The 25,378-nt window shown below is 47.7% G+C and overlaps 1 protein-coding gene across 1 annotated transcript; it reads right to left on the bottom strand.

Moving 5' to 3' along the window:
- Positions 1-363: 363 nt before the first annotated feature.
- On the bottom strand, positions 364-1,881 carry LOC140393466 (potassium voltage-gated channel subfamily A member 10-like). The gene has a single exon (XM_072479795.1). The coding sequence runs from the start codon at positions 1,879-1,881 to the stop codon at positions 364-366; it is 1,518 nt and encodes a 505-aa protein (XP_072335896.1).
- Positions 1,882-25,378: the final 23,497 nt, after the last annotated feature.

Below are 25,378 nucleotides of genomic sequence, written 5' to 3'. Positions count from 1 at the left end.
GGGGGGGGGCGGGGGGGATGGGTGTGGCCTGTGTTGGGGGGTGGGGTTGGCCTGTGGCTGCGGAGGGGGGATGGGTGTGGCCAGGGTTGGGGGTTGGTGTGCCCTGTGGCTGGGGGGGGGGGGGGGGATGGGTGTGGCCTGTGTTGGGGGGTGGCCTGTGGCTGGGATGTGGTGAGTTTGGTCGGTGGCTGGGAGGGCTGATGTGGCTGCTGGTGGCCAATGGTTGGTGGGAGGTGGGCGTGGATGGTGGTTGGGGTGGGAGGTGGGTATGACCGGTGGTTGCGGGGCTGGCTGCCCCTGGTATTTGGGGAGGGTGGGAGTGACCAGTAGTTGGGGAAGGGTGGGGGTGATTGTGGCCTGTGGTTAGCAGTGTTTATTGGTGGAGGTAGCTGTCTTAATTTTGTTAATGGAAGCAATACAATCCCGTGGGACAAATGGTGCTGTGAGCAGACTCTGATGGTCAATGGTGTCGAGGAAGTTTGGCTTCTCCTCGTTCTCCTTCTCGTGGTGATAGAAATAGTTAAAGTTGGAGACAATAACGGGCACGGGGAGTGCGATGGTCAACACGCCTGCAATGGCACACAGCGTGCCCACCATCTTACCCCCTATGGTTACTGGGCACATGTCTCCGTACCCAACTGTTGTCATGGTGATTACCGCCCACCAGAAGGCCTCAGGGATGCTGGCGAACTGGGTCTTGGGTTCATCTGCCTCTGCAAAATAGACAGCGCTGGAGAAGAGAATGACTCCGATGAAGAGGAAGAAGATGAGGAGACCCAGTTCCCTCATACTGGCCTTTAACGTCTGCCCGAGGATTTGCAAACCTTTGGAGTGTCTAGACAGCTTGAAGATCCGAAAGACCCTGACCAAACGGATGACCCTCAGGATGGCCAGCGACATGGCCTGCTGCCCTTGCTGCAGCCCATTACCCGCTTCTTGTTGCTGCTCAGCCAGTTCACTGATGAGAGTTACAAAGTAGGGGATGACAGAAACCACATCGATTATATTAATTACATCCCTGTAGAAGTCAGGTTTACTAGGACAAACCACAGACCTGACCATCAGCTCAAAGGAAAACCAGACAATGCACAAAGTCTCGATGAGAAAGAAAGGATCGGTGAAGAGATTGGCACTGACATTGCTCAGGGCTGGGCTGTCCAGACTGAAGGTGCTTTGGTCAATGCCTTCCCTAAATTCAGGCAGGGTCTCCAGGCAGAAGATGATGATTGAGATGATGATGATAAAGAGAGAGACCAAGGCCACTCCGCGAGCTGCTCCTGAACTTTCCGGGTATTCCAGTAGAAGCCACAGCTGCCTCAGACGGTCCTGCACTGGCAGCTGAACCTCCATCTCCTTGATGAACCCCTCCTCCTGTCTGAACTGTTCCACGGCATCTGATCCCAACTGATAGAAGATGATCTCATCTGTAAAGACATCCAGGGGCACATTGGCAGGTCTCCGAATCTTCCCCCCTGACTGATAGTAATAGAGAATTCCATCAAAACTTGGCCGGCTCCTGTCAAAGAAATACTGGTTGGTGAGGGGGTCAAAGTAAGGGAGGCAGCGGAGGGGATCCCCCAGCAAGGTGTCTGGAAACTGGGCCAGGGTATTGTGATGGGTCTCAAACCTCATACCAGCCACATTGATGATAATCCTGCGAGTCCCTTCCTCCTCCAAAAGTTGGTGTATCTCACATTGCTGCTTGCACATTGACTGCTTCAAAAGGTTTTCCGGAGGGTCCTCACTTCCCGCTTGGCTTCGCCATGTACATAGGAGGCTTGTATAGCTGCCCTGAGGCTCAAACCAACTCTCCAGGGGCATGTCACTCCTGACATCCTCAAAATTCACCAGCGCCAAATCCATCTCAGGTTTGGATTTCATGGATCCTTGGGGCTCGGAGTAAACACTCTCACACTGAACTGGGGGGAAAGATCATAAACATCATGACCGAACCAGCAAAATACATGGTCAAAGGGTCAGGACACAGTGGCTAAGAGAGCGAATGAGAGACGTGAACGAGAGTATGAGAAAGAGAGTGTGTCAGAGAGAGAGGCAAAACGTGTGTGTGAGAGAGAGTGTAGGTGTGTGTCAGAGGGAGGGAGTGCATGGGTGTGTGTGAGAGAGAGTGCGTGGGTATGTTGTCATGTGAGTTTAAGAAATGGGTGTTAATAAATGGGTGTGTATAGAAATACCTGTAGTGAGAGTACCTTTATTACTGCAGTGATGTCAGAGAGTGGGTGGAGCTGAGCTGTCTGTCAGCTTTTTACTTTTGCTTTAGGATTTTTGTTGCAGGGTGGGTTTGGTTTCATTTTAGTTTTGGAGAAGCTGAAATCACAGCAGGATGTGTGTGAATCTCTGCAAGCTTATGAATATTCATTTGGGATGTTCAAAGTGATAACTGCTCTCAATTGTGAACTTAAACCTGATCTTTGTGTTAAAAGGGTATTTTGTCTTCTGGATGTTGTTTGGGAATTTATTAAGGATGACTCAGTGTTGTATACTTTGGGGGTTGTATTTGAATTGATGGTTGCTAAGATGTTCACTGTATGTTTTAAAAAGGTTAACTTGAGTTCATAGAATGAACATTGTTTTGTTTTAAAAAATACTTTTCCATTTCTGCTGTACCACCAGTAAAAGAATGTACGTGTGTGGGTAAAGTTTGCTCATGTGTATCAGGAGGAGCAGGTAAAGAAGTCACAATTTTAAGAGATACGGGAGCTAGTGCTATGGGCCAGGGTTTAGAGAACCCCAAAGTATATCATGGAGTTCACCTGACCCACAACTTTTAATAGATTGTGGTATGGGGAGCACACGGCCCACTCTACAGGTGTGGTACAGCAGAAGCGGAAAGGTCTTTTTTAAAGCATTAAATGTTTATTCTAACAACGCAAGTCAATCTTTTTAAAACATACAGTGAACATCTTAGCAACCATTAACACTAAGTAATCCTTAATAACGTCCCAAACAACATTCAGAAGACAAAGGAGGCACCTTTTAACAGAAGCACATCAGGTTTACATTCACTATTGAAAACATTTATAATTCTGAATTTACCAAATGATCAAGAGATAGTCTTTTCATGGCAGAGAGATCAACAGTACACCTGCTTTGTCTAGCTTCAGCTCCAACACTGAAAACGAAACCAAACAAACACAGACACACCCAAGCTTTTCTCAAAGTGAAACTAAAAAGCAGAGCCAGAGCTCAGCTCCACCCACACTCTGACATCACTGCAGTAACATGAGCAGCCAAACATTTCTTAAAGTGACATTCTCATGACACCTCCCCGCAAGAAATAAAAATAAACCATCAACTTCAAGATGGTTTCATTTTTCACCTTTTCACTATCCTTTAAGAAACGCACACAGTAAATATACTTTTTTGTTTCAAAAAACAACACACGCAAACAGGGATAATAATATAGTCCATTATATTTTTGTTCTTCTTCCTCCAACTGAAATCCCACTTGATTAACGGTCTCTTTGAACAAGAAGGTCTCTGCACGATCCAGCCATTCCTCTACGCCTCGGCCTGTCTCTTTAAAGTCAGATACTTTAGTTCAATCTAATCACAGAGTCCCTTGTAATTCTCCAACACAGGAGCATTGGTTATCACAGCTTTCAGGCCGTCAAATGCCTGTTGAAACTCCGCTGTCCACTGAAATTTTTGACGCTTCTTCAGCAAGTCCATCAGTGGAGAAATCACTGTACAAAACGTTTGCACAAATGTGCGATCAAATCCATTCATGCCAAGAAATCGCATTCTTTCTCTTTGTCTCGGGGGTATCGAAAACTCCTCGATAACTGTTGGTTTCACATCCCGTGTGACCATTCGACCCTGTCCAATTGTATGGCCAAGGAACGTGACTTGGGCTTTTCCAAATTGACTTTTGGCTAGGTTTATCATCAAACCCGCCTCCTGATGTCGATTGAATAACTCCATCAGATGTTTTAAATGTTCTTTCCATGTCTGGCTGAAAATGACCAGATCGGCGATGTATACCGCACAATTGGGTAATCCTGAAACGGCTTTGTTAGTTAACCGTTGAAATGTGGCTGGGGAATTTTTCATGCCAAATGGCATAACTTTGAATTGGTATATACCATTTGGAATCACAAAAGCTGAAATCTCCTTCGCCCTTTCGGATAAAGGTACCTGCCAGTAACCTTTAAATAAATCCACTTTAGAAATAAAAGCTGATTGTCCCACTTTCTCAATGCAATCCTCCAAACGTGGGATAGGATAAGAGTCCGTTTTTGGAAATGCATTAACCTTTCTATAGTCCACACGCAACCGTTGGGTACCGTCCGGTTTAGGAACTATCACTATCGGTGAGCTCCATTGGCTGCAACCCACTTCAATTATGCCATTTTTAAGCATACTCTCAATCTCTTTGTCAACCTGAATGAAAATGAAAATTGCTTATTGTCACAAGTAGGTTTCAAATGAAGTTACTGTGAAAAGCCCCAAGTCGCCACATTCCGGCGCATTCAGGGAGGCTGGTACAGGAATTGAACTGTCTTCTGAATGTTGTTTGGGAATTTATTAAGGATTACTCAGTGTTGTATTCTTTGGGGGTTGTATTTGAATTGATGGTTGCTAAGATGTTCACTGTATGTTTTAAAAAGGTTAACTTGAGTTCATAGAATGAACATTGTTTTATTTTAAAAAATACTTTTCCATTTCTGCTGTACCACCAGTAAAATAATTTACGTGTGTGGGTAAAGTTTACTCATGTGTATCAGGGGGAGCAGGTAAAGAAGTCACAATTTTAAGAGATATGGGAGCTGCTGGCCTGCCTTGATCTGCTTTAAAAGCCAGCTATTTAGCCCTGTGCTAAACTTGTGCCAATTTTAAAGGGTTAAGTCTGTATGGATGTTGTTTGATTGGAACAGCATTTCCCACATAGAATCATAGAATCATAGAAGTTTACAGCATGGAAACAGGCCCTTCGGCCCAACCAGTCCATGCCGCCCAGTTTTTACCATTAAGCTAGTCCCAGTTGCCCGCACTTGGCCCATAACCCTCTATACCCATCTTACCCATGTAACTATCTAAATGCTTTTTAAAAGACACAATTGTACCCGCCTCTACTACTACCTCTGGCAGCCCATTCCAACATGTATAGCCATTTTAGTACTTCCAAATTTATCTCCACAAACGTACCCATGTGATATCAAGAACTCTTTCAGTTCAGTTTGTTTTCCCTCTGGAAGGTAACTCAACACTTTATCCCAATTTTTAAGAACATCCTCATTTTCCAATTTAATTTGAGGTATGTCAAATTCCAAGTCATCTGGAATTGATTCGTCACTTTGAGTTAGAATCATTTAAACCTCCTCCTTTTTCTCTCCTTCCCTTTCAAAGTACCTTTTAAGCATATTCACATGATACACTCGTTGAGTTTTTTCTTCTCTCTGACGTTTTTACCGCATAATTCGCCTCACTTAATTTCCTTTCAATCTGATAAGGTCCACAAAATCTTGCTTTAAAAGGTTCACCTACCATTGGTAACAACACTAAAACTTTATCTCCACTGGCAAAACTACAAACTTTGGATTTCTTGTCCGCTACCCGTTTCATCACATTTTGTGCAACTTTCAAATGTTGTCTAGCCAATTCACCTGCTCTATTTAATCGTTCCCTAAAATTTGACACGTAATCCAATAATGTAAGTTCCAATTTCTCAGTCACCAATTTTTCCTTAATCTTACCTCATGACAAAAATTAGTTCAAAAGGATTACATTTGGTTGACTCATGAGGTGCAACCCTAATTGCAAACAGTATGAATGGAATTCCTTTATCCAAATCCTCTGGATGATCTTGACAATAAGCCCTCAACGTTGACTTTACTATCTGATGCCACCTTTCTAACGCTCCCTGCGATTCTGGATGGTACTCAGTTGATTTAAATTGTTTTATTCCTCAACTTTCCATAACTTCTTTGAATAACCTTGAGGTAAAATTTGATACTTAATCCGATTGTATTTCTGTGGGTAGTCCATATCAAGTAAAGAATTTAAGTAACTCCTCCACAATCTTTTTAGCTGTAATATTACGTACTGGGATGGGCTCTGGAAACCTAGTAGACACATCCATTATAGTCAAAAGATATTGATTCCCACTTTTCGTTTTTGGAAGCGGTCCTACGCAATCAATTAGGACCCTTGTAAAAGGTTCTTCAAATGCTGGAATGGGTATTAAGGGCGCTGGTTTTATCACTGCTTGAGGTTTCTCTATCACTTGACATGTGTGACAGAGTCGACAAAATTTAACTGCAACTTTATGTAGTCCAGGCCAATAAAAATGTTTCTGGATTTTAGCTTGTGTTTTTCTTACTCCCAAATGACCTCCCACTGGTACCTACTGTGTTACTCGCACCACCTCCTTTCTATAACCTACCGGCAATACTACCTAGAACACAGAAAAATACAGCACAGAACAGGCCCTTCGGCCCACGATGTTGTGCCGAACCTTTGTCCTAGATTAATCATAGATTATCATAGAATTTACAGTGCAGAAGGAGGCCACCCGGCCCATCCAGTCTGCACCAGCTCCTGGAAATAGGACCCTACTCAAGGTCAACACCTCCACCCTATCCCCAGAACCCAGCAACCCCACCCAACACTAAGGGCAATTTTGGACACTAAGGGCGATTTATCACGGCCAATCCACCTAACCTGCACATCTTTGGACTGGGGAAACCGGGGCACCCAGAGGAAACCCACGCACACACAGGGAGGATGTGCAGACTCCGCACAGACAGTGACCCAAGCCGGAATCGAACCTGGGACCCTGGAGCTGTGAAGCAATTGTGCTATCCACAATGCTACCGTGCTGCCCTTAAGAACAAATAAATCTACACTATATCATTCTACCGTAATCCATGTGCCTATCCAATAGCTGCTTGAAGGTCCCTAATGTTTCCGACTCAACTACTTCCACAGGCAGTGCATTCCATGCCCCCAGTACTCTCTGGGTAAAGAACCTACCTCTGACATCCCCCCTATATCTTCCACTGTACACAGTACTCCAAATGTGGCCTTACCAAAGTTTTGTACAGCTGCATCATCTCCTCACAGCTCTTAAGTTCAATCCCTCTGTTAATGAACGCCAGCACACCATAGGCCTTCTTCACAGCTATATCCACTTGAGTGGCAACTTTCAAAGATGTATGAACATAGACCCCAAGATCTCTCTGCTCCTCCACATTGCCAAGAACTCTACCGTTAACCCTGTATTCCGCAATCATATTTGTCCTTCCAAAATGGACAACCTCACACTTTTCAGGGTTAAACTCCACCTGCCACTTCTCAGCCCAGCTCTGCATCCTATCTATGTCTCTTTGCAGCCGACAACAGCCCTCCTCACTATCCACAACTCCACCAATCTTCGTATCGTCTGCAAATTTACTGACCCACCCTTCAACTCCCTCATCCAAGTCATTAATGAAAATCACAAACTTGATGAACTACTTCTGCCCACTTTCCATCTGCCTGCATGTGTAAAGGTCTCCATTTTCTCATCAAGACATCACTTTTACAGTAATAACACCGTGGTATACACTCAGATTCCTGTTCCGTATATGCTTTTTGATACATCCGTTTTATTTCTACATCTTTCTGTTGTAACTCCACCAATTTTCCTGAACTAAAAATATCCGCCTCATCCACCACCTGTTCTTGTTCTTTTTCAACCATCTGATCAAAAATCGTTTCTGATAATTGCATTTCAACTTCATCTTCACTCTTTGATTTCTCCTCTTGTCTTAACCTGTGACTTTGCGACATTGTTACTACACAATCCGGAACAATCCTAGGATATTCGTCCTTCAACACCTCAGTTGTCTGATTTTCCACTGGCTCATAAACCACAATAGGCTCCCACCTGCGATCCAGCTACATCATGACCCAAGATAAACTGTATTCCTGGACAAGATAGTTTCTCTATTCCTCCTACTACCACTTCACCACTCTTCACTTTCCAACCTTACCTTATATTATTGAACAACTACTCCTCTCACCCTGAATTCCACATATTACCACCTTTTCTGGCAACATTCTTCCCAAACTACATATCTCCTCATCTCTTACCATTAAAGATTGACTAGCTGCCGTATCTCTTAAAATTGTGATTTCTTTACCTGCTCCTCTTGATACACATGAGTAAACTTTACCCACACAGGTAAATTCTTTAAAGAGATCTGGCACCTTCTTATCAATCACCTCTTGATCAGGCTGTACAATCTTTTGCACCTCCTTCGCTTCACTTGGGCTTTCCTTTACCACTTTAACAAACCCCACTGTCTTATCCTGTTTTACCATATCTGCCTTCCCAGTGCTTTTCTTCCACCACCACCAACACTGTGACTTTACATGGCCTAGTTTATTACAGTGAAAACATTTGAAACTTTTCATGTCTCTTCCACCCTCCTGGATTTCCTTTTTAGTCTGAGGTACACTCCCCTTATTATCTCCCATCAGATCACCTTTACCTTTACCATTTGAGTATTTCTCATGTCCCCAGATTCTAACCCTCACAGGCTGAAACTGATGTCGGAAACCAAGCTTTGATTTATGAACTAATCCATAATCATCTGCCATTTCTGCTGCTAATCTCGCAGTTTTAACCCTCTGCTCTTCCACATGAGTTCTCATTACATCAGGAATTGAATTTTTAAACTCCTCCAAAAGTATAATTTCTCTGAGAGTTTCATACGTTTGGTCTATTTTCAAAGCCCTTATCCACCTATCAAAATTACTCTGTTTGAGCCTTTCAAACTCCATGTATGTTTGACCAAAATCTTTCCTTAAATTTCTAAACCTTTGTCTGAAGGCTTCAGGCACCCAAGATGCATTTTTCCCCTCCTCATACGTCCCAGATACCTCCTCCGGTAGTGATGCAAACACATCACAAGCCCTACCTACCATCTTTGTTTGAATCAGTAATACACACATGTCCTGTGGCCATTTCATTTGTTTCGCTACCTTCTCAAATGAAATGAAAAAGGCTTCTACCTCCTTCTCATCAAACCTTGGCAAAGCTTGGACATATTTAACTAGATTACCACCAAGCCTTTGACGATGACGCTCTTTCTCACTATCCTCATCACCATCATCCAACTGTATGTTTCCCTTTACATCTGCCAATTTTAACTGACTGTCATGGTTCATGGCCATTTTCTGAAGTTCAAACTCTCTCTTTTAATCTTTTTCCCTGATCTGTATCTCCCTTTCTTTTTCTTTTTCTTCTGATAGGGCTATTCTTTCTTTTCTTCTTTCTTTTCTCTCTCGTTCTTTTTCCTCTCTCGCTCTCTTTCGCATTCAAGCCTCTTTAATTCTTTCTCATGTTCCATTTTTTTAAGTTGTAACTGAATTTTTGCCATTTCCAATGAGTCAAACTGTATCTCAGGCAATTTTAAATGCTTAGCAACTGCCATAATTACCTCATATTTTCACATTTTGTCAGGTAATGTTAACTGCAAGGTTTTTGCCAAATCTAATAGTCTGCTTTTAGTCGCTGTCCGTAAAGTACTGCGTGTGACCATCTCCAACCCCAAAAACTTCAGAACCTCTGAAAGAGCCATTGTCCACAACACACTCCCCACTTAAACTGGAATACCACACCTGAAAAGCAACCACAATATGCTCACCCCTCACTGTCTTTAAGTTCACTATGCTAATCCAATAGATAGACTTTTAATCCCCTTGAGCCCCCAATTTGTTATGGGCCAGGGTTTAGAGAACCCCAAAGTGTATCATGGAGTTCACCTGACCCACAACTTTTAATAGATTGTGGTATGGGGAACACACGGCCCACTCTACAGGTGTGGTACAGCAGAAATGGAAAAGTATTTTTTAAAGCAAAACAATGTTTATTCTATGAACTCAAGTTAAACTTTTTAAAACATCCAGTGAACATCTTAGCAACCATTAATTCAAATACAACCCCCAAAGAATACAACGCTAAGTAATCCTTAATAACTTCCCAAACAACATCCAGAAGACCGGCAACTATAGACCGGTGAGCCTCACGCCTGCAGTGGGTAAAGTCTTGGAGAGGATTATAAGAGACAAGATTTATAATCATCTAGATAGGAATAATATGATCAGGGATAGTCAGCATGGCTTTGTGAAGGGTAGGTCATGCCTCACAAACCTTATCGAGTTCTTTGAGAAGGTGACTGAACAGGTAGACGAGGGTAGAGCAGTTGATGTGGTGTATATGGATTTCAGCAAAGTGTTTGATATGGTAGGCTATTGCAGAAAATACGGAGACTGGGGATTGAGGGTGATTTAGAAATGTGGGTCAGAAATTGGCTAGCTGAAAGAAGACAGAGGGTGGTGGTTGATGGGAAATGTTCAGAATGGAGTTCAGTTACAAGTGGAGTACCACAAGGATCTGTTCTGGGGCTGTTGCTGTTTGTCATTTTTATCAATGACCTAGAGGAAGGCGCAGAAGGGTGGGTGAGTAAATTTGCAGACGATACTAAAGTCGGTGGTGTTGTCGACAATGCGGAAGGATGTAGCAGGTTACAGAGGGACATAGATAAGCTGCAGAGCTGGGCTGAGAGGTGGCAAATGGAGTTTAATGTAGAGAAGTGTGAGGTGATTCACTTTGGAAGGAATAACAGGAATGCGGAATATTTGGCTAATGGTAAAGTTCTTGGAAGTGTGGATGAGCAGAGGGATCTAGGTGTCCATGTACATAGATCCCTGAAAGTTGCCACCCAGGTTGATAGGGTTGTGAAGAAGGCCTATGGAGTGTTGGCCTTTATTGGTAGAGGGATTGAGTTCCGGAGTCAGGAGGTCATGTTGCAGCTGTACAGAACTCTGGTACGGCCGCATTTGGAGTATTGCATACAGTTCTGGTCACCGCATTATAGGAAGGACGTGGAGGCTTTGGAGCGGGTGCAGAGGAGATTTACCAGGATGTTGCCTGGTTATGAAGGGAAAATCTTATGAGGAAAGGCTGATGGACTTGAGGTTGTTTTCGTTGGAGAGAAGAAGGTTAAGAGGAGACTTAATAGAGGCATACAAAATGATCAGGGGGTTGGATAGGGTGGACAGTGAGAGCCTTCTCCCGCGGATGGAAATGGCTGGCACGAGGGGACATAGCTTTAAACTGAGGGGTAATAGCTATAGGACAGAGGTCAGAGGTAGGTTCTTTACGCAAAGAGTAGTGAGGCCGTGGAACGCCATACCTGCTACAGTAGTGAACTCGCCAACATTGAGGGCATTTAAAAGTTTATTGGATAAACATATGGATGATAATGGCATAGTGTAGGTTAGATGGCTTTTGTTTCGGTGCAACATCGTGGGCCGAAGGGCCTGTACTGCGCTGTATCGTTCTAGGTTCTATGTTCTAAGACAGAAGAAACACCTTTTAACAGAAGCACATCAGGTTTACATTCACTACTGAAAACATTTATAATTCTGAATTCACCAAATGATCAAAAGATAGTATTTTCATGGCAGAGAGATCAACAGTACACCTGCTTTGTCTGGCTTCAGCTCCAACACTGAAAACGAAACCAAAAAAACACAGACACACCCAAGTTCTTCTCAAAGTGAAACTAAAAAGCAGAGCCAGAGCTCAGCTCCACCCACACTCTGACATCACTACAGTAACATGAGCAAACAGACATTTCTTAAAGTGACATTCTCATGACACTAGTCAATCTTTAATGGTAAGAAATTAGGGATTATTTCGTTTGGGAAGAATATTGCCAGAATAGGTGGTAATATGTGGAATTCAGGGTGAGAGGAGTAGTGTTCAATTATATAAGGTAAGGTTGGAAAGTCCAGTGAAGAGTGGTGAAGTGGCAGTAGGACTAATAGAGAAACTATCTTGCCCAGGAATACAGTTTATCTTGGGTAATGATATAGCTGGATCGCAGGTGGGAGTGATGGCTACTGTGGTTAATAAGATAGTGGAAAATCAGACAACTGAAGTGTTGAAGGACGAGTATCCTGGGATTTTTCCGGATTTTGTCATAACAAGGTTGCAAAGTCGCAGGTTAAGACAAAAGGAGAAATCAAAGAGTGAAGATGAAGTTGAAGTGCAATTACCAGAAACGATTTTTGATCAGATGGTCAAGAAAGAACAAGAACAGGTGAAGAATGAGGCGGATATTTTTAGTTCAGGAAAATTGGCAGAGTTACAACAAAAAGATATATAAATAAAACGGATATATCAGAAAGCATACAAGGAAGAGGAATCTGCAGATCTCCTGGGTCTCCTTGCCTAGGACACCAGAGTGTTTTTACCGTAAAAGTGATGTCTTGATGAGAAAATGGAGACCTTTACATAGGCAGGCGGATGAAAAGTGGGCAGAAGTTGATCAAGTAGTATTGCCGGTAGGGTATAGAAAGGAGGTGTTGCGAGTAGCACATGAGGTGGGAAGTCATTGGGAATAAGGAAAAGTCAAGTTAAAATACAAAAACATTTCTATTGGCCTGGACTACATAAAGATATAGTTACATTTTGTCAATCATGTCACACATGTCAAGTGATAGGGAAACCTCAAGCAGTGATAAAACCAGCACCCTTAATACCCATTCCAGCATTTGCGGAACCTTTTACAAGTGTCCAAATTGATTGCATTAGGGCCGCTTCCTAAAACATAAAGTGGGAATCAATATCTTTTGACTATCATGGATGTGTCTATGAGGTTTCCAGAGGCCATTCCAGTACGTAATATTACAGCTAAAAAGATTGTGGAGGAGTTACTTCAATTCTTTACTGGATATGGACTACCCACAGAAATACAATCGGATCAAGGATCAAATTTTACATCAAGGTCTTTCAAAGAAGTTATGGATAGCTTTGGAATAAAACAATTTAAATCAACTGCGTACCATCCAGAATCGCAGGGAGCATTGGAAAGGTGGCATCAGACATTAAAGACAATGTTGAGGACTTCTGGTTGCGGCTATGCCGAGGTAGCTCCCGCAGGAACGGACTTTTGGGCTCTTCAGAGGGGCCCCAACGGCAATTGTTCGACGGCTTCCAGTGTGGGAAGGTGACAGCAAGGTCCCCCCGACATTATATGGATTGGACCAGGAGTGGAGCGGTTAAAAAAGTGATCCTGGTGCAGCGGAAAGTGCGAGGGAGGAAAAGCAAGATGGCGGTGGGTGGAGACCAAGCAGCGTGGGCACAGTGATCGCAGGAGCAGCAGGAGTTTCTTAAACACTGCTTTGAGGAGCTGAGGACAGAAATGCTGGCGCCAATGAAGGCGGCGATTGAGAAGCTTGTGGAGACCCAGAGGGCACAAGGGGCGGCGATCCGGGAGGTGCGGCAAAAAGCCTCGGAGAACGAGGACGAGATCTTGGGCCTGGCGGTGAAGGTGGAGGCGCACGAGGTGCTGCACGAGAGGTGGGCGGAAAAATTTGAGGACCTGGAAAATAGGTCGAGGAGGAAGAATCTTCGGATTCTGGGTCTCCCTGAAGGAGTGGAGGGGCCTGATGCCGGGGCATATGTGAGCACGATGCTCAATTCGCTGATGGGCGCGGAAGCTTTCCCGAGGCCCCTAGAGTTGGATGGGGCTCATCGGGTCCTAGGCAAGGAGACCCAAAGCCAATGAGCCTCCAAGGGCTGTCGTGGTGCGGTTCCACCGCTTTATGGACAGAGAGTGTGTCCTGAGATGGGCCAAAAAAGAGTGGAGCAGCAGGTGGGAGAACATGGAGATCCAGGACTGGAGTGCGGAGGTGGCTAAGAAGAGAGCTAGTTTTAACCGGGCTAAAGCGGTGCTCCATCGGAAGGGGGTGAAGTTTGGGATGCTGCAGCCAGCGCGATTGTGGGTCACGTTCCAAGATCGGCACCACTATTTTGAAACGCCTGATGAGGCATGGATCTTTATCCCGGCTGAAAAGTTGGACTCAAACTGAGGGTTTGTCGTGGGGGGATGTTTACTGTGTTTACTGCGTTTGGGGAATGTTCTTTTTGTTTTGGTGCTGGGTGGGGATGGGTGAATGGATTTGATGTGGGGGCTGTGGAAGAGTGTGGGCGTCGGTGTTGGAGGGGCAGGGCCACACGGAGGAAGAGTGGGGGTGGAGGCCCGGGGATGGGGAGTTGGGGTAAGGCCGCAAAACGGAGCTTGCGCCAGAGGGGGCGGGGCCGACTCAGGAAAGCACGGGCTATTTTTCCGCGTTAGGGAAGGATGGGGGCGGGGCCGGGGGGGAAGGGCGGTGCTGGAGAGGAGCGCACACTGACTGCCAAGGGCTGTGGGGTTTCTCTCACTGGGGGGGGTCAATGGAATGGCGGGAGAGGCCGGGGTCAGCAGGAGTCAGCTGACACACGGGAGTGTCTTGGGGGAGCAAAATGGCTAGATGAGGATCTAGCGGGGGGGGGGGGGGGAGGGGGGCGTTTCTTTTGGGGTGGTGTTTGGGTGAAGGTGGGGTATTTTCCCTATTTGTGCTTTTAAATGTTATATGGGGGGGTTATTGTATATGGGGGAACTCCAATGTATAATCTCTGATTGTTGTGTTTTTGTTTCTTTCTTCTTGTTGGGGGGGGGGGGTTTGTTGAAAATCTGTTGAAAAATTTGAATAAATATATTTTTTTTTTAAAAGACAATGTTGAGGGCTTATTGTCAAGATTATCCAGAGGATTGGGACAAAGGAATTCCATTCATACTGTTTGCAATTAGGGATGCTCCTAATGAGTCAACCAAATTCAGTCCATTTGAACTAGAATCATAGAAACATAGAATTTACAGTGCAGAAGGAGGCCATTCGGCCCATCGAGTCTGCACTGGCTTTTGGAAAGAGTACCCTACCCAAGGTCCACACCTCCACCCTGTCCCCATAACCCAGTAACCTCATCCAACACTAAGGGCAATTTTGGACACTAAGGGCAATTTAGCATGGACGATCCACCGAACTTGCACACCTTTGGCCTGTGGGAGGAAACCGGAGCACCCGGAGGAAACCCACGCACACACGGGGAGGATGTGCAGACTCCGCAAAGACAGTGACAGAAGCCGGAATTGAACCTGGGACCCTGGATCTGAGAAGCAATTGTGCTAACCACAATGTGACTGTGCTCCCCAACTAATTTTTGGTCATGAGGTAAGAGGACCATTTAAATTGATTAAGGAAAAATTGGTGAGTGAGAAGTCAGAACTTATAATATTGGATTACGTGTCAAATTTTAGGGAATGATTAAATAGAGCAGGTGAATTGGCTAGACAACATTTGAAAGGTGCACAAAATGTGATGAAACGGGTAGCGGACAAAAAATCCAAAGTTCGTAGTTTTGCCAGTGGAGATTAAGTTTTAGTATTGTTATCAGTGGTAGGTGAACATTTAAAAGCAAGGTTTTGTGGACCTTATCAGATTGAAAGGAAATTAAGTGAGGTGAATTACGTGGTAAAAACACCAGATACGGTGTTACGAGTTTGTCATGTGAATATGCTTAAAAGGTATTTTGAAAGGGAAGGAGAGAAAAAGGAGGAGGTTTTAATGATTGTAACTCAACGTGATGAACCAAATCCAGATGACTGTGAATTTGACATACCTCAAATTAAATTGGAAAATGAGGATGTTCTTAAAAATTGGGATAAATTGTTGAACTCAACAATTCCTTCCAGAGGGAAAACAAACTGACCTGAAAGAGTTATTGATATCAAGTGGGCAAGTTTGTAGAGATAAATTGGGAAGTACTAAAATGGCTATACATGATGTAGATGTGGGAAATGCTGTTCCAATCAAACAACATCCAGGCAGACTTAATCCTTTAAAATTGGCACAGATTAACAAAGAGATTGCGAGTATGCTTAAAAATGGCATAATTGAAGTGGGTTGCAGCCAATGGAGCTCACCCATAGTGATGGTACCATAACCAGACAGTACCCAACGGTTGTGTGTGGACTATAGAAAGGTTAATGCAGTTACAAGAATGGACTTTTATCCTATCCCACGTTTGGAAGATTGCATTGAGAAAGTGGGACAATCAGCTTTTATTTCCAAACTGGATCTACTTAAAGGTTACTGGCAGGTACCTTTATCCGAAAGAGCGAAGGAGATTTCAGCTTTTGTGACTCCAGATGGTATATACCAATTCAAAGGTATGCCATTTGGCATGAAAAACGCCCCAGCCACATTTCAACGGTTAACTAACCAAGTCGTTTCAGGATTATCCAATTGTGCGGTATACATCGACGATCTGGTAAATTTCAGCCAGACATGGAAAGAACATTTAAGGGAATTATTCGATCGACTTCAGGAGGCGGGTTTGGTGATAAACCTAGCCAAAAGTGAATTTGGAAAAGCCCAAGTCACTTTCCTTGGCCATACAAACGGACAGGGTCGAAAGGTCACACGGGATGTGAAAACAAAAGTTCATCATCATAGATTATCATAGAATTTACAGTGCAGAAGGAGGCAATTCGGCCCATCGAGTCTGCACCGGCTCTTGGAAAGAGAACCCTACCCAAGGTCAACACCTCCACCCTATCCCCATAACCCAGTAACCCCACCCAACACTAAGGGCAATTTTGGACACTAAGGACAATTTATCATGGCCAATCCACCTAACCCGCACATGGGAGGGTGCAGACGGGTTGGGCCCAACACCCCCCATGGAAGTTGGACACGGCCCTCCTGGCTGACGAGGCATTTGGCGAAACAATGTCACAGGCCATAGACGGGTACGTTCCCAATAATTGGATTTGGGAGGTCTCACCCTCCACTTCCTGAGAGGCGCTGAAGGCTGTGATCAGAGGCAGGAAATGATCGACTCCATACTGGAGATAGACTGATGATACTCCATGGCCCTGACCTTAAGAGCTTCTGGCAGAGAGAAAAAAAGCTACGAATGGACTTCAACCTGCTCTCCACGAGGAAACAGGGCACCAGCTCTGCCAGGCATGGGGGAACCTTCTACGAGCATGGAGACAAAGCCAGCTGAGGAAGCAGGCAGCCACTAGGCAAATAGCCCAGATTTGGCACAGCGTTGGGACCACGGCAGGCCGGTAGCAAATGTCCACGAGGCCTTCCAAGAGGGAGTACTCAACGATAAAGCAGTTCCTCAACGGACTGGGCAGGCCAATCATGGGGGAAGATGGGAGACGGGGCCTGGTTGCAGAGGACCATGCTGGCTTTGTCAAGGGCAGGCAACTACCATCAGGCACAGGGCAACACGGTGGCGGTGGTTAGCTCAGCTGCCTCAGGGTGCCGAGATCCTAGGTTCGATCCCGACCCCGGGTCACTGTCCATGTGGAGTTTGCACATTCTCCCCGTGTCTGCGTGGGTTTCGCCCCCACAGCCCAAAGGTGTTCAGGGTGGGTGGATTGGACACGCTAAATTGCCCCTTAATTGGAAAAAATGAATTGGGTACTCTAAATCAGATAGCATAGAGTTTCACTCTGTGCGGATGACCTGCTCCTCTATATCTTGGACACCCAAGCCAGTATGGAAGGGATCATGAAGCTCGTAAAGGAGTTTGGAACCTTTTTGGGCTACAAACTCAACATGAACAAAAGCGAAGTCTTCCCGGGAAGCGGTTAGCACAAGTGGATAGCACTGTGGCTTCACAGCGCCAGGGTCCCAGGTTCGATTCCCGGCTTAGGTCACTGTCTGTGCAGAGTCTGCACGTTCTCCCCGTGTCTGCGTGGGTTTCCTCCGGGTGCTCCGGTTTCCTCCCACAGTCCAAAGACGTGCAGGTTAGGTGGATTGGCCATGATAAATTGCCCTTAGTGTCCAAAAAGGTTAGGAGGGGTTATTGGGTTACGGGGATAGGGCGGAAGTGAGGACTTAATGTGGGTCGGTGCAGACTCAATGCGCCGAATGGCCTCCATCTAGCATTGTGTGTTCTATGTTCCATGTAACCCGCAAGAGAGGGCCAGAGCTGGAGGGACTATCGTTCAAAAGAGCCCAAAACAAGCTCCGCTACCTGGCGATCCAAACTGCCCACGGAACCACAAATGGAACGTGACGAGTCTGGTGGAGGAAGTTAAAAGGGACCTGCAGAGGTGGGGCACACTCCTACCCTCCCACTAGCCACGTTCCGAACGTGGTACCAAATGAGACAACAGTTCAGCCTAACCCAAATGTCTACTATTGCCCACATCTGTAACAACCACAAGATTCACGCCCGCAGCAATGGATGCCACTTTCAAAACGTGGAGACAGGGCAAGGGGACACTGACGGTTAGCGACATGTACATAGATGACAGACTGGCAACCCTGGAGGAACACACGGAGAGGGAATAAAATGGGGAATATACAGGCAAGAACATCCTCCACAGGGAAATGGCTACGTACCCCCAGAAGCCAGGACACTCACTAGTTGAGGGACTGTTGGACGTGGGTGACTTCGGGAAAGTGAACTGTGGGGACCTGGATGGACGGCTGCCGGAGTTGTGCTCCCCCCTGGACGAGACGAGGGAAAAATGGGAGGAAGAACTAGGCATGGAAGTAGGAGGGGACTCTGGAGCGAAGCACTAAACAGGGTGAACTCCATCTACACATGCGCAAGGCTGAGCCTAATGCAGCTAAAGGTGATGCACAGAGCGCACCTAACCAAAGCCTGAACGAACGAGTTCTTCCCGGAGGTGGAGGACAATTGCGAACAGTGCCAGGAAGGCCCGGCCAACCACACTCACATGTTCTGGGCATGCCCCAGAACTGTCTGGTTCTGGACAGCCTTCATTCAGGCAAAGGCAAAGGTTGTGGGGATCGGGGTGGAGCCAGGCCCCAAACTGGCAGTCATCAGAGTTTCAGAGCAGCCACAAGCGACATAGCCACAGGAGACGGGATTGAGGGCAACAGGAAAAGGCAGAGGGAGCAACAACACGCCGGGCATAACACGGTACGCCAACATTGGGTAGTCTAACTAAGGCAGAGCGGCCAAAAGGGGCCCACAGTTACAGAGGGTGGGGGAACATATAAATATATACAATTATCCTTGTTTGTATGGTTTTTGTTCCATTCTTGTTCTTCTTTGGCTTATCTCTCACTTGTAAGTTTTAACTGTTTAACTTTTCTTTGGTTCCTCTGCTCAATACTATTCCAATACCCTCATCACAAAGGGAAAAATTATGATTTCTTGGCATGAGTGGATTTGATGGAACATTTGTGCAAAAGTTTTGTAGCGTGATTTCTCCACTGTTGGACTTGCTGAAGAAACATCAAAGATTACAGTGGACAGCGGACTTTCAACAGGCATTTGACTGCCTAAAATCTGTGATAACCAATGCTCCTGTGTTGGAGAATTACAAGGGACTCTGTGGTCAGATTGAACTAAAGTATCTGACTTTAAAGAGAAATGCCGAGGCGTAGAGAAATGGATGGATTGTGCAGAGACTTTCTTGTCCAAAGAGACTGTCAATCGAGAAGGATTCCAGTTGCGTTTGCTTTGTAAGAGGGGAAAAATTGTTGTTTGGGAAAAGATTTTCAATAAAACATATTTTTAAAAAAAAAGAGAAGGATTCCAGTTGGAGGAAGAAGAATAAAAATGGACTATATTATTATACCTGTTTGCGTGTGTTGTTTTTTGAAACAAAAATTATATTTACTGTGTTCATTTCTTAAAGGATAGTGAAAAGGTGAAAAATGAAACCATCATGAAGTTGATGGTTTATTTTTTTTTCCTGGGAGGAGTAGTCATGTGAGAGTACCTTTACGAAATGGGTGTTTATAAATGGGTGTGTATATAAATGTCTGCAGTGAGAGTACCTTTAAGAAATGGGTGTTTATTACTGCAATGATGTCAGAGAGTGGGTGGAGCTGGGCTGTTTTATTAAAAGCTTTTAATTTTGCTTTAGAATTTTTGCTGCAGGGTGGGTTTGGTTACATTTTAGTTTTGGGGAAGCTGAAATCACAGCAGGATGTGTGTGAATCTCTGCAAGCTTATGAATGTTCATTTGGGATGTTCAAAGTGATAACTGCTCTCAATAGTGAATTTAAACCTGATCTTTGTGTTAAAAGGGTCTTTTGTCTTCTGGATGTTGTTTGGGAATTTATTAAGGATGACTCAGTGTTGTATACTTTGGGGGTTGTATATGAATTGATTGTTGCTAAGATGTTCACTGTATGTTTTAAAAAGGTTAACTTGAGTTCACAGAATGAACATTGTTTTGTTTTCAGAAATACTTTTCCATTTCTGCTGTACCACACCTGCAGAGTGGGCCGTGTTCTTACCATACCACATGTGGTAATACCAGGTATTGCGGTACCAGAGAGAGGAATAACCATTGGCTAGACCTTCTGCGCACCCGGAACGACGCAGCACGCCCCGCTCCGGGCCCCGACCGGCCAGCACTCACCACCCAAAACGCCGCGGCACGACCCGCTCCAGCGCTCACCTCCACCCCACTGCCCTAGGACCACGGCCGACCCACGGGCACAGTCTTTCTGGTGGGTCCCGGCCATCCAAGGCCCACCTCCGCCAGTTTGCTCCTCCCCGCCGCCATTTTCCGAGTCCCCGGACTCCACGTGCGATCCATGGCCGGCGCCATCTTGGATGGGGCCTCAAGCCCCTAGCGCGGCTGGCTACGCGCTGCCCGACCAAAACCCTGTGTTGCAGCTGGCCTCCGCCACACTGGAGCAGCGTGCGCCGTCAGTTTGCTCCTCCCCGCCGCCATCTGCCGAGTCCCCGGACTCCACGTGCGATCCATGGCCGGCGCCATCTTGGATGGGCCTCAAGCCCCCAGCGCGGATGGCTACATGCTGCCCGACCAAAACCCGTTATTGCAGCTGGCCTCCGCCTCGTGGGAGCAGAGTGCGCCGCCATTTTATCCCTCCCTGCCGCCATTTTGTTTCTCCCCGCCGCCATCCTCGGAGTCCCCGGACTCCATGTGCGAGCCATGGACGGCATCATCTTGGATGGGGCCTCAAGCCCCCAACACGGCTGACGATGCGCTGCCCAATCTTCACTCCTTGCTGCAGCTGGCCTCCGTCACCCTGGACCAGAGTCAGTCCCGAACGCTAGCAAAGGCCACCACGACGATCGGCATCAACGGCCACGTGATGTCATGCCTCACCGACTCCGGGAGCACGGAGAGTTTCGTCCACCCCGACACGGTAAGGCGCTGTTCTCTGGTCACCTACCCCACCCAACAAAGGATCTCCCTGGCCTCCGGGTCACACGCGGTGCAGATAAAAGGGTTCTGCCTCGCGAACCTCACCGTCCAAGGCAGGGAATTCCACAATTTCCACCTATACGTGCTGCCGCACCTCTGCGCAGCCACCCTTCTGGGACTGGATTTCCAGTGCCAACTACAAAGCCTTGCTTTTAAATTCGGCGGCCCTATACCCCCCCCCCTTACTGTTTGCGGCCTCGCGACCCTTAAGGTCGACCCGCCTTCCCTGTTTGCGAACCTCATCCCGGATTGCAAACCCGTCGCCACCAGGAGCAGACGGTACAGCGCCCAGGACCGGACCTTCATCAGGTCCGAGGTCCAGAGGCTGCTGAAGGAAGGGGTCATCGAAGCGAGCAACAGCCCCTGGAAGGCTCAAGTAATGGTGGTAAAGACTGGGGAGAAGCATAGGATGGTCATCGACTATAGCCAGACCATCAACCGGTTTACGCAACTGGACGCGTACCCCCTCACCCGTATAGCCGACCTGGTGAACAGGATCGCACAATGCAAAGTCTTCTCCACGGTGGATCTCAAGTCTGCCTACCACCAGCTACCCCTCCGTACTAGTGACCACCAGTACACTGCCTTCGAAGCAGATGGGTGGCTCTACCACTTTTTAAGGGTTCCCTTCGGTGTCACAAATGGGGTCTCGGTCTCCCCGTGTGAGATGGACCGAATGGTTGACCAGTACGGCTTACACGCAACGTTCCCACATCTTGACAACGTCACCATCTGCGGCCATGACCAGCAGGACCACGACACCAACCTCCGTAATTTTCTCCAGACCGCGCACCTCCTGAATCTGACCTACAATAAGGAGAAGTGCGTGTTTAGCACCGACCGTCTAGCCATCCTAGGCTACGTAGTGCAAAATGGAGTCATAGGCCCCGACCCCGAACGCATGCGCCCCCTTATGGAGTTCCCACTCCGTCACTGCCCCAAGGCCCTAAAGCGCTGCCTCGGCTTCTTTAGCTACTATGCACAATGGGTCCCTAATTACGCCGACAAGGCCCGACCCCTAATCCAATCCACGACCTTCCCCCTGTTGACGGAGGCTCGCCATGCCTTCTGCCGCATCAAAGCGGACATCGCAAATGCCACAATGCACGCCATCGACGAGTCCCTCCCCTTCCAGGTCGAGAGCGACGCATCTGACGTAGCTCTGGCCGCCACCCTCAACCAAGCAGGCAGGCCCGTGGCTTTCTTCTCCCGCATTCTCCATGCTTCCGAAATTCGCCACTCCTCGGTCGAAAAGGAGGCCCAGGCCATAGTGGAAGCTGTGCGGCACTGGAGGCATTACCTGGCCGGCAGGAGATTCACTCTCCTCACGGACCAACGGTCGGTGGCCTTCATGTTCGATAATGCACAGCGGGGCAAGATCAAGAACAACAAGATCTTGCGGTGGAGGATCGAACTCTCCACCTTCAATTACGAGATCTTGTATCATCCCGGGAAGCTGAACGAGCCTCCTGATGCCCTATCCCGCGGCACTTGTGCCACCGCGCAAGTAGACCACCTCCGAGCCCTCCACGAGGACCTCTGCCACCCGGGAGTCACCCGGTTCTTCCATTTCGTTAAGTCCCGGAATCTCCATCGAGGAGGTCAGGACTGTCACCAGGGACTGCCAAATCTGCGCGGAGTGCAAACCGCACTTCTACCGACCAGAGAGGGCGCATCTGATCAAGGCTTCCCGTCCCTTTGAACGCCTCAGCATGGACTTCAAAGGCCCCCTCCCCTCCACCGACCGCAACACGTACTTCCTTAACGTGATTGATGAGTACTCCCGGTTCCCATTCGCCATGCCCTGCCCAGACATGACCACAACCACCGTCATCAAGGCACTCCAAACTATTTTTACACTGTTCGGTTTCCCCGCATACATCCACAGTGATAGGGGGTCCTCCTTTATGAGCGACGAGCTGCGCCAGTTCCTGCTTAGCAAAGGCATCGCCTCGAGCAGGACGACCAGCTACAACCCCCGGGGAAACGGGCAGGTAGAAAGGGAGAACGGAACGGTCTGGAAGACCGTCCTGCTGGCCCTTCGGTCCAGTAATCTCCCAGTCTCCCGCTGGCAAGAAGTCCTCCCAGTGGCCCTGCACTCCATTCGGTCACTGCTATGTACTACCACGAACCAGACACCTCATGAACGTCTCCTTGTTTTCCCCAGGAAGTCCTCCTCGGGGACCTCGCTCCCAACCTGGCTAGCAACACCCGGAACCACCTTGCTGCGGAAACATGCGAGGGCACACAAGTCGGACCCACTGGTCGAAAGGGTCCACCTGCTGCATGCCAACCCCCAGTACGCCTACATAGCATTCCCCGATGGACGCCAAGATACGGTCTCCCTCCGGGACCTGGCGCCCGCCGGAGCACCACGCGCGCCCAAGCCACTCCCCCCCCGTACCTGACCGGAGGGTCAGTACTGCCGCCAGAACCCCGACCCGGAGCCGAGCAGGCACCGACGCCCCCTTCAGGCACCCCTTCCTTCTGCCCATCCTTCGACCTTACGGCGCCGACTAGGGGTGACGAAACTGCCTGGGAGGAAGACACCACGTTCCCGGAGTCACTACTGCCGGGGCCCTCACCAAGATCGCTGCCGAAACTTAGACGTTCCAGTAGGACGACCAGGCCGCCCGATCGTCTGATTGCAGCACCATGAAGAAGAATTAACAACGCAAGAACTTCCTCCGCAACCCTCGATAGCATGGTACCTGCAACACCTGGTCCTACCAGAAAAAGGCGACAGCAATACTGGCCATCACCCCGCTGGCTCTTTTTATTTAACAGGGGGTGAATGTGGTAATACCAGGTATTGCGGTACCAGAGAGAGGAATAACCATTGGCTAGACCGCGGGGTCTACCATTGGGCAATGTACATAGCCCCGCCCTGAGAGGCGGGGTATAAGAACCAGTGCCGTCCCCAGCAGCCTTCACTTCTGTAACTTCGCTGCTGGGTGCAGTTCTATCTGATTAAAGCTGAATCGATATGACTCCACGTGGACTCAAGCGTATTGATTGCGCATCACCACAATCTAGTAAAAGTTGGAGGTCAGGTGAACTCCATGATACACTTTGGGGTTCTCTAATCCTGGCCCATAACATCCTGTGAGAGATAGAGTGGTGGGTGTGTGTGAGAGAGAGTGTGTGGGTGTGTGAGAGAGAGAGTGCATGGGTGTCTGTGAGAGAGAGAGTGCGTGGGTATGTGTGAGAGAGAGAGTGCGTGGGTGTGTGTGTGAGAGAGAGAGAGTGCATGGGTGTGTGTGAGAGAGATAGTGCGTGGGCGTCTGTGAGAGAGTGAGAGTGCGTGGGTATGCGTGTGAGAGAGAGAATGCGTGGGTGTATGTGAGAGAGTGCGTGGATGTGTGTGAGAGAGAGAGTGCGTGGGTGTCTCTGAGAGAGAGAGTGCGTGGGTATGTGTGAGAGAGTGTGTGGGTGTGTGTGTGAGAGAGTGTGTGGGTATGTGTAAGAGAGAGAGTGCGTGGGTGTGTGTGAGACAGAGAGTGTGTGGGTGTCTGTGAGAGAGTACGTGGGTGTGTGTGAGAGAGAGGGAGAGCGTGGGTGTGTGTGTGAGAGAGAGAGTGTGTGGGTGTCTGTGAGAGAGTACGTGGGTGTGTGTGAGAGAGAGGGAGTGCGTGGGTGTGTGTGAGACAGAGAGTGTGTGGTTGTCTGTGAGAGAGTACGTGGGTGTGTGTGAGAGAGAGAGTGTGTGGGTGTGTGCGTGTGAGAGAGAGTGCGTGGGTGTGTGTGTGAGAGAGAGAGTGTATGGGTGTGTGTGTGAGAGAGAGAGTGCATGGGTGTGTGTGTGAGAGAGAGAGTGCGTGGGTGTGTGTGTGAGAGAGAGAGTGCGTGGGTGTCTGTGAGAGAGAGAGTGCGTGGGTGTGTGTGTGAGAGAGAGAGTGCATGGGTGTGTGTGAGAGAGTGCGTGAGTGTGTGTGTGAGAGAGTGCGTGGGTTTCTGTGAGAGAGAGCGTGTGTGGGTGTGTGTGAGACAGAGAGTGTGTGGGTGTCTGTGAGAGAGTACGTGGGTGTGTGTGAGAGAGAGGGAGTGCGTGGGTGTGTGTGTGAGAGAGAGTGCGTGGGTATGTATGTGAGAGAGAGAGTGCGTGGGTGTGTGTGAGAGAGAGAGTGCGTGGATGTGTGTGTGTGTGAGAGTGTGTGGGTGTGTGTGTGTGAGAGAGTGCGTGGATGTGTGTGAGAGAGAGAGTGCGTGGGGGTGTGTGTGTGTGAGAGTGCGTGGGTGTGTGTGTGTGAGGGAGTGCGTGGATGTGTGTGTGAGGGAGTGCGTGGGTGTGT

This window comes from Scyliorhinus torazame, chromosome 17 (assembly GCF_047496885.1).
Source record: "Scyliorhinus torazame isolate Kashiwa2021f chromosome 17, sScyTor2.1, whole genome shotgun sequence".
In the NCBI taxonomy this organism is placed as follows: domain Eukaryota; kingdom Metazoa; phylum Chordata; class Chondrichthyes; order Carcharhiniformes; family Scyliorhinidae; genus Scyliorhinus; species Scyliorhinus torazame.
The sequence above is the reverse complement of the archived record's forward strand: the minus strand, read 5'-3'. Positions and strand labels throughout refer to the sequence as shown.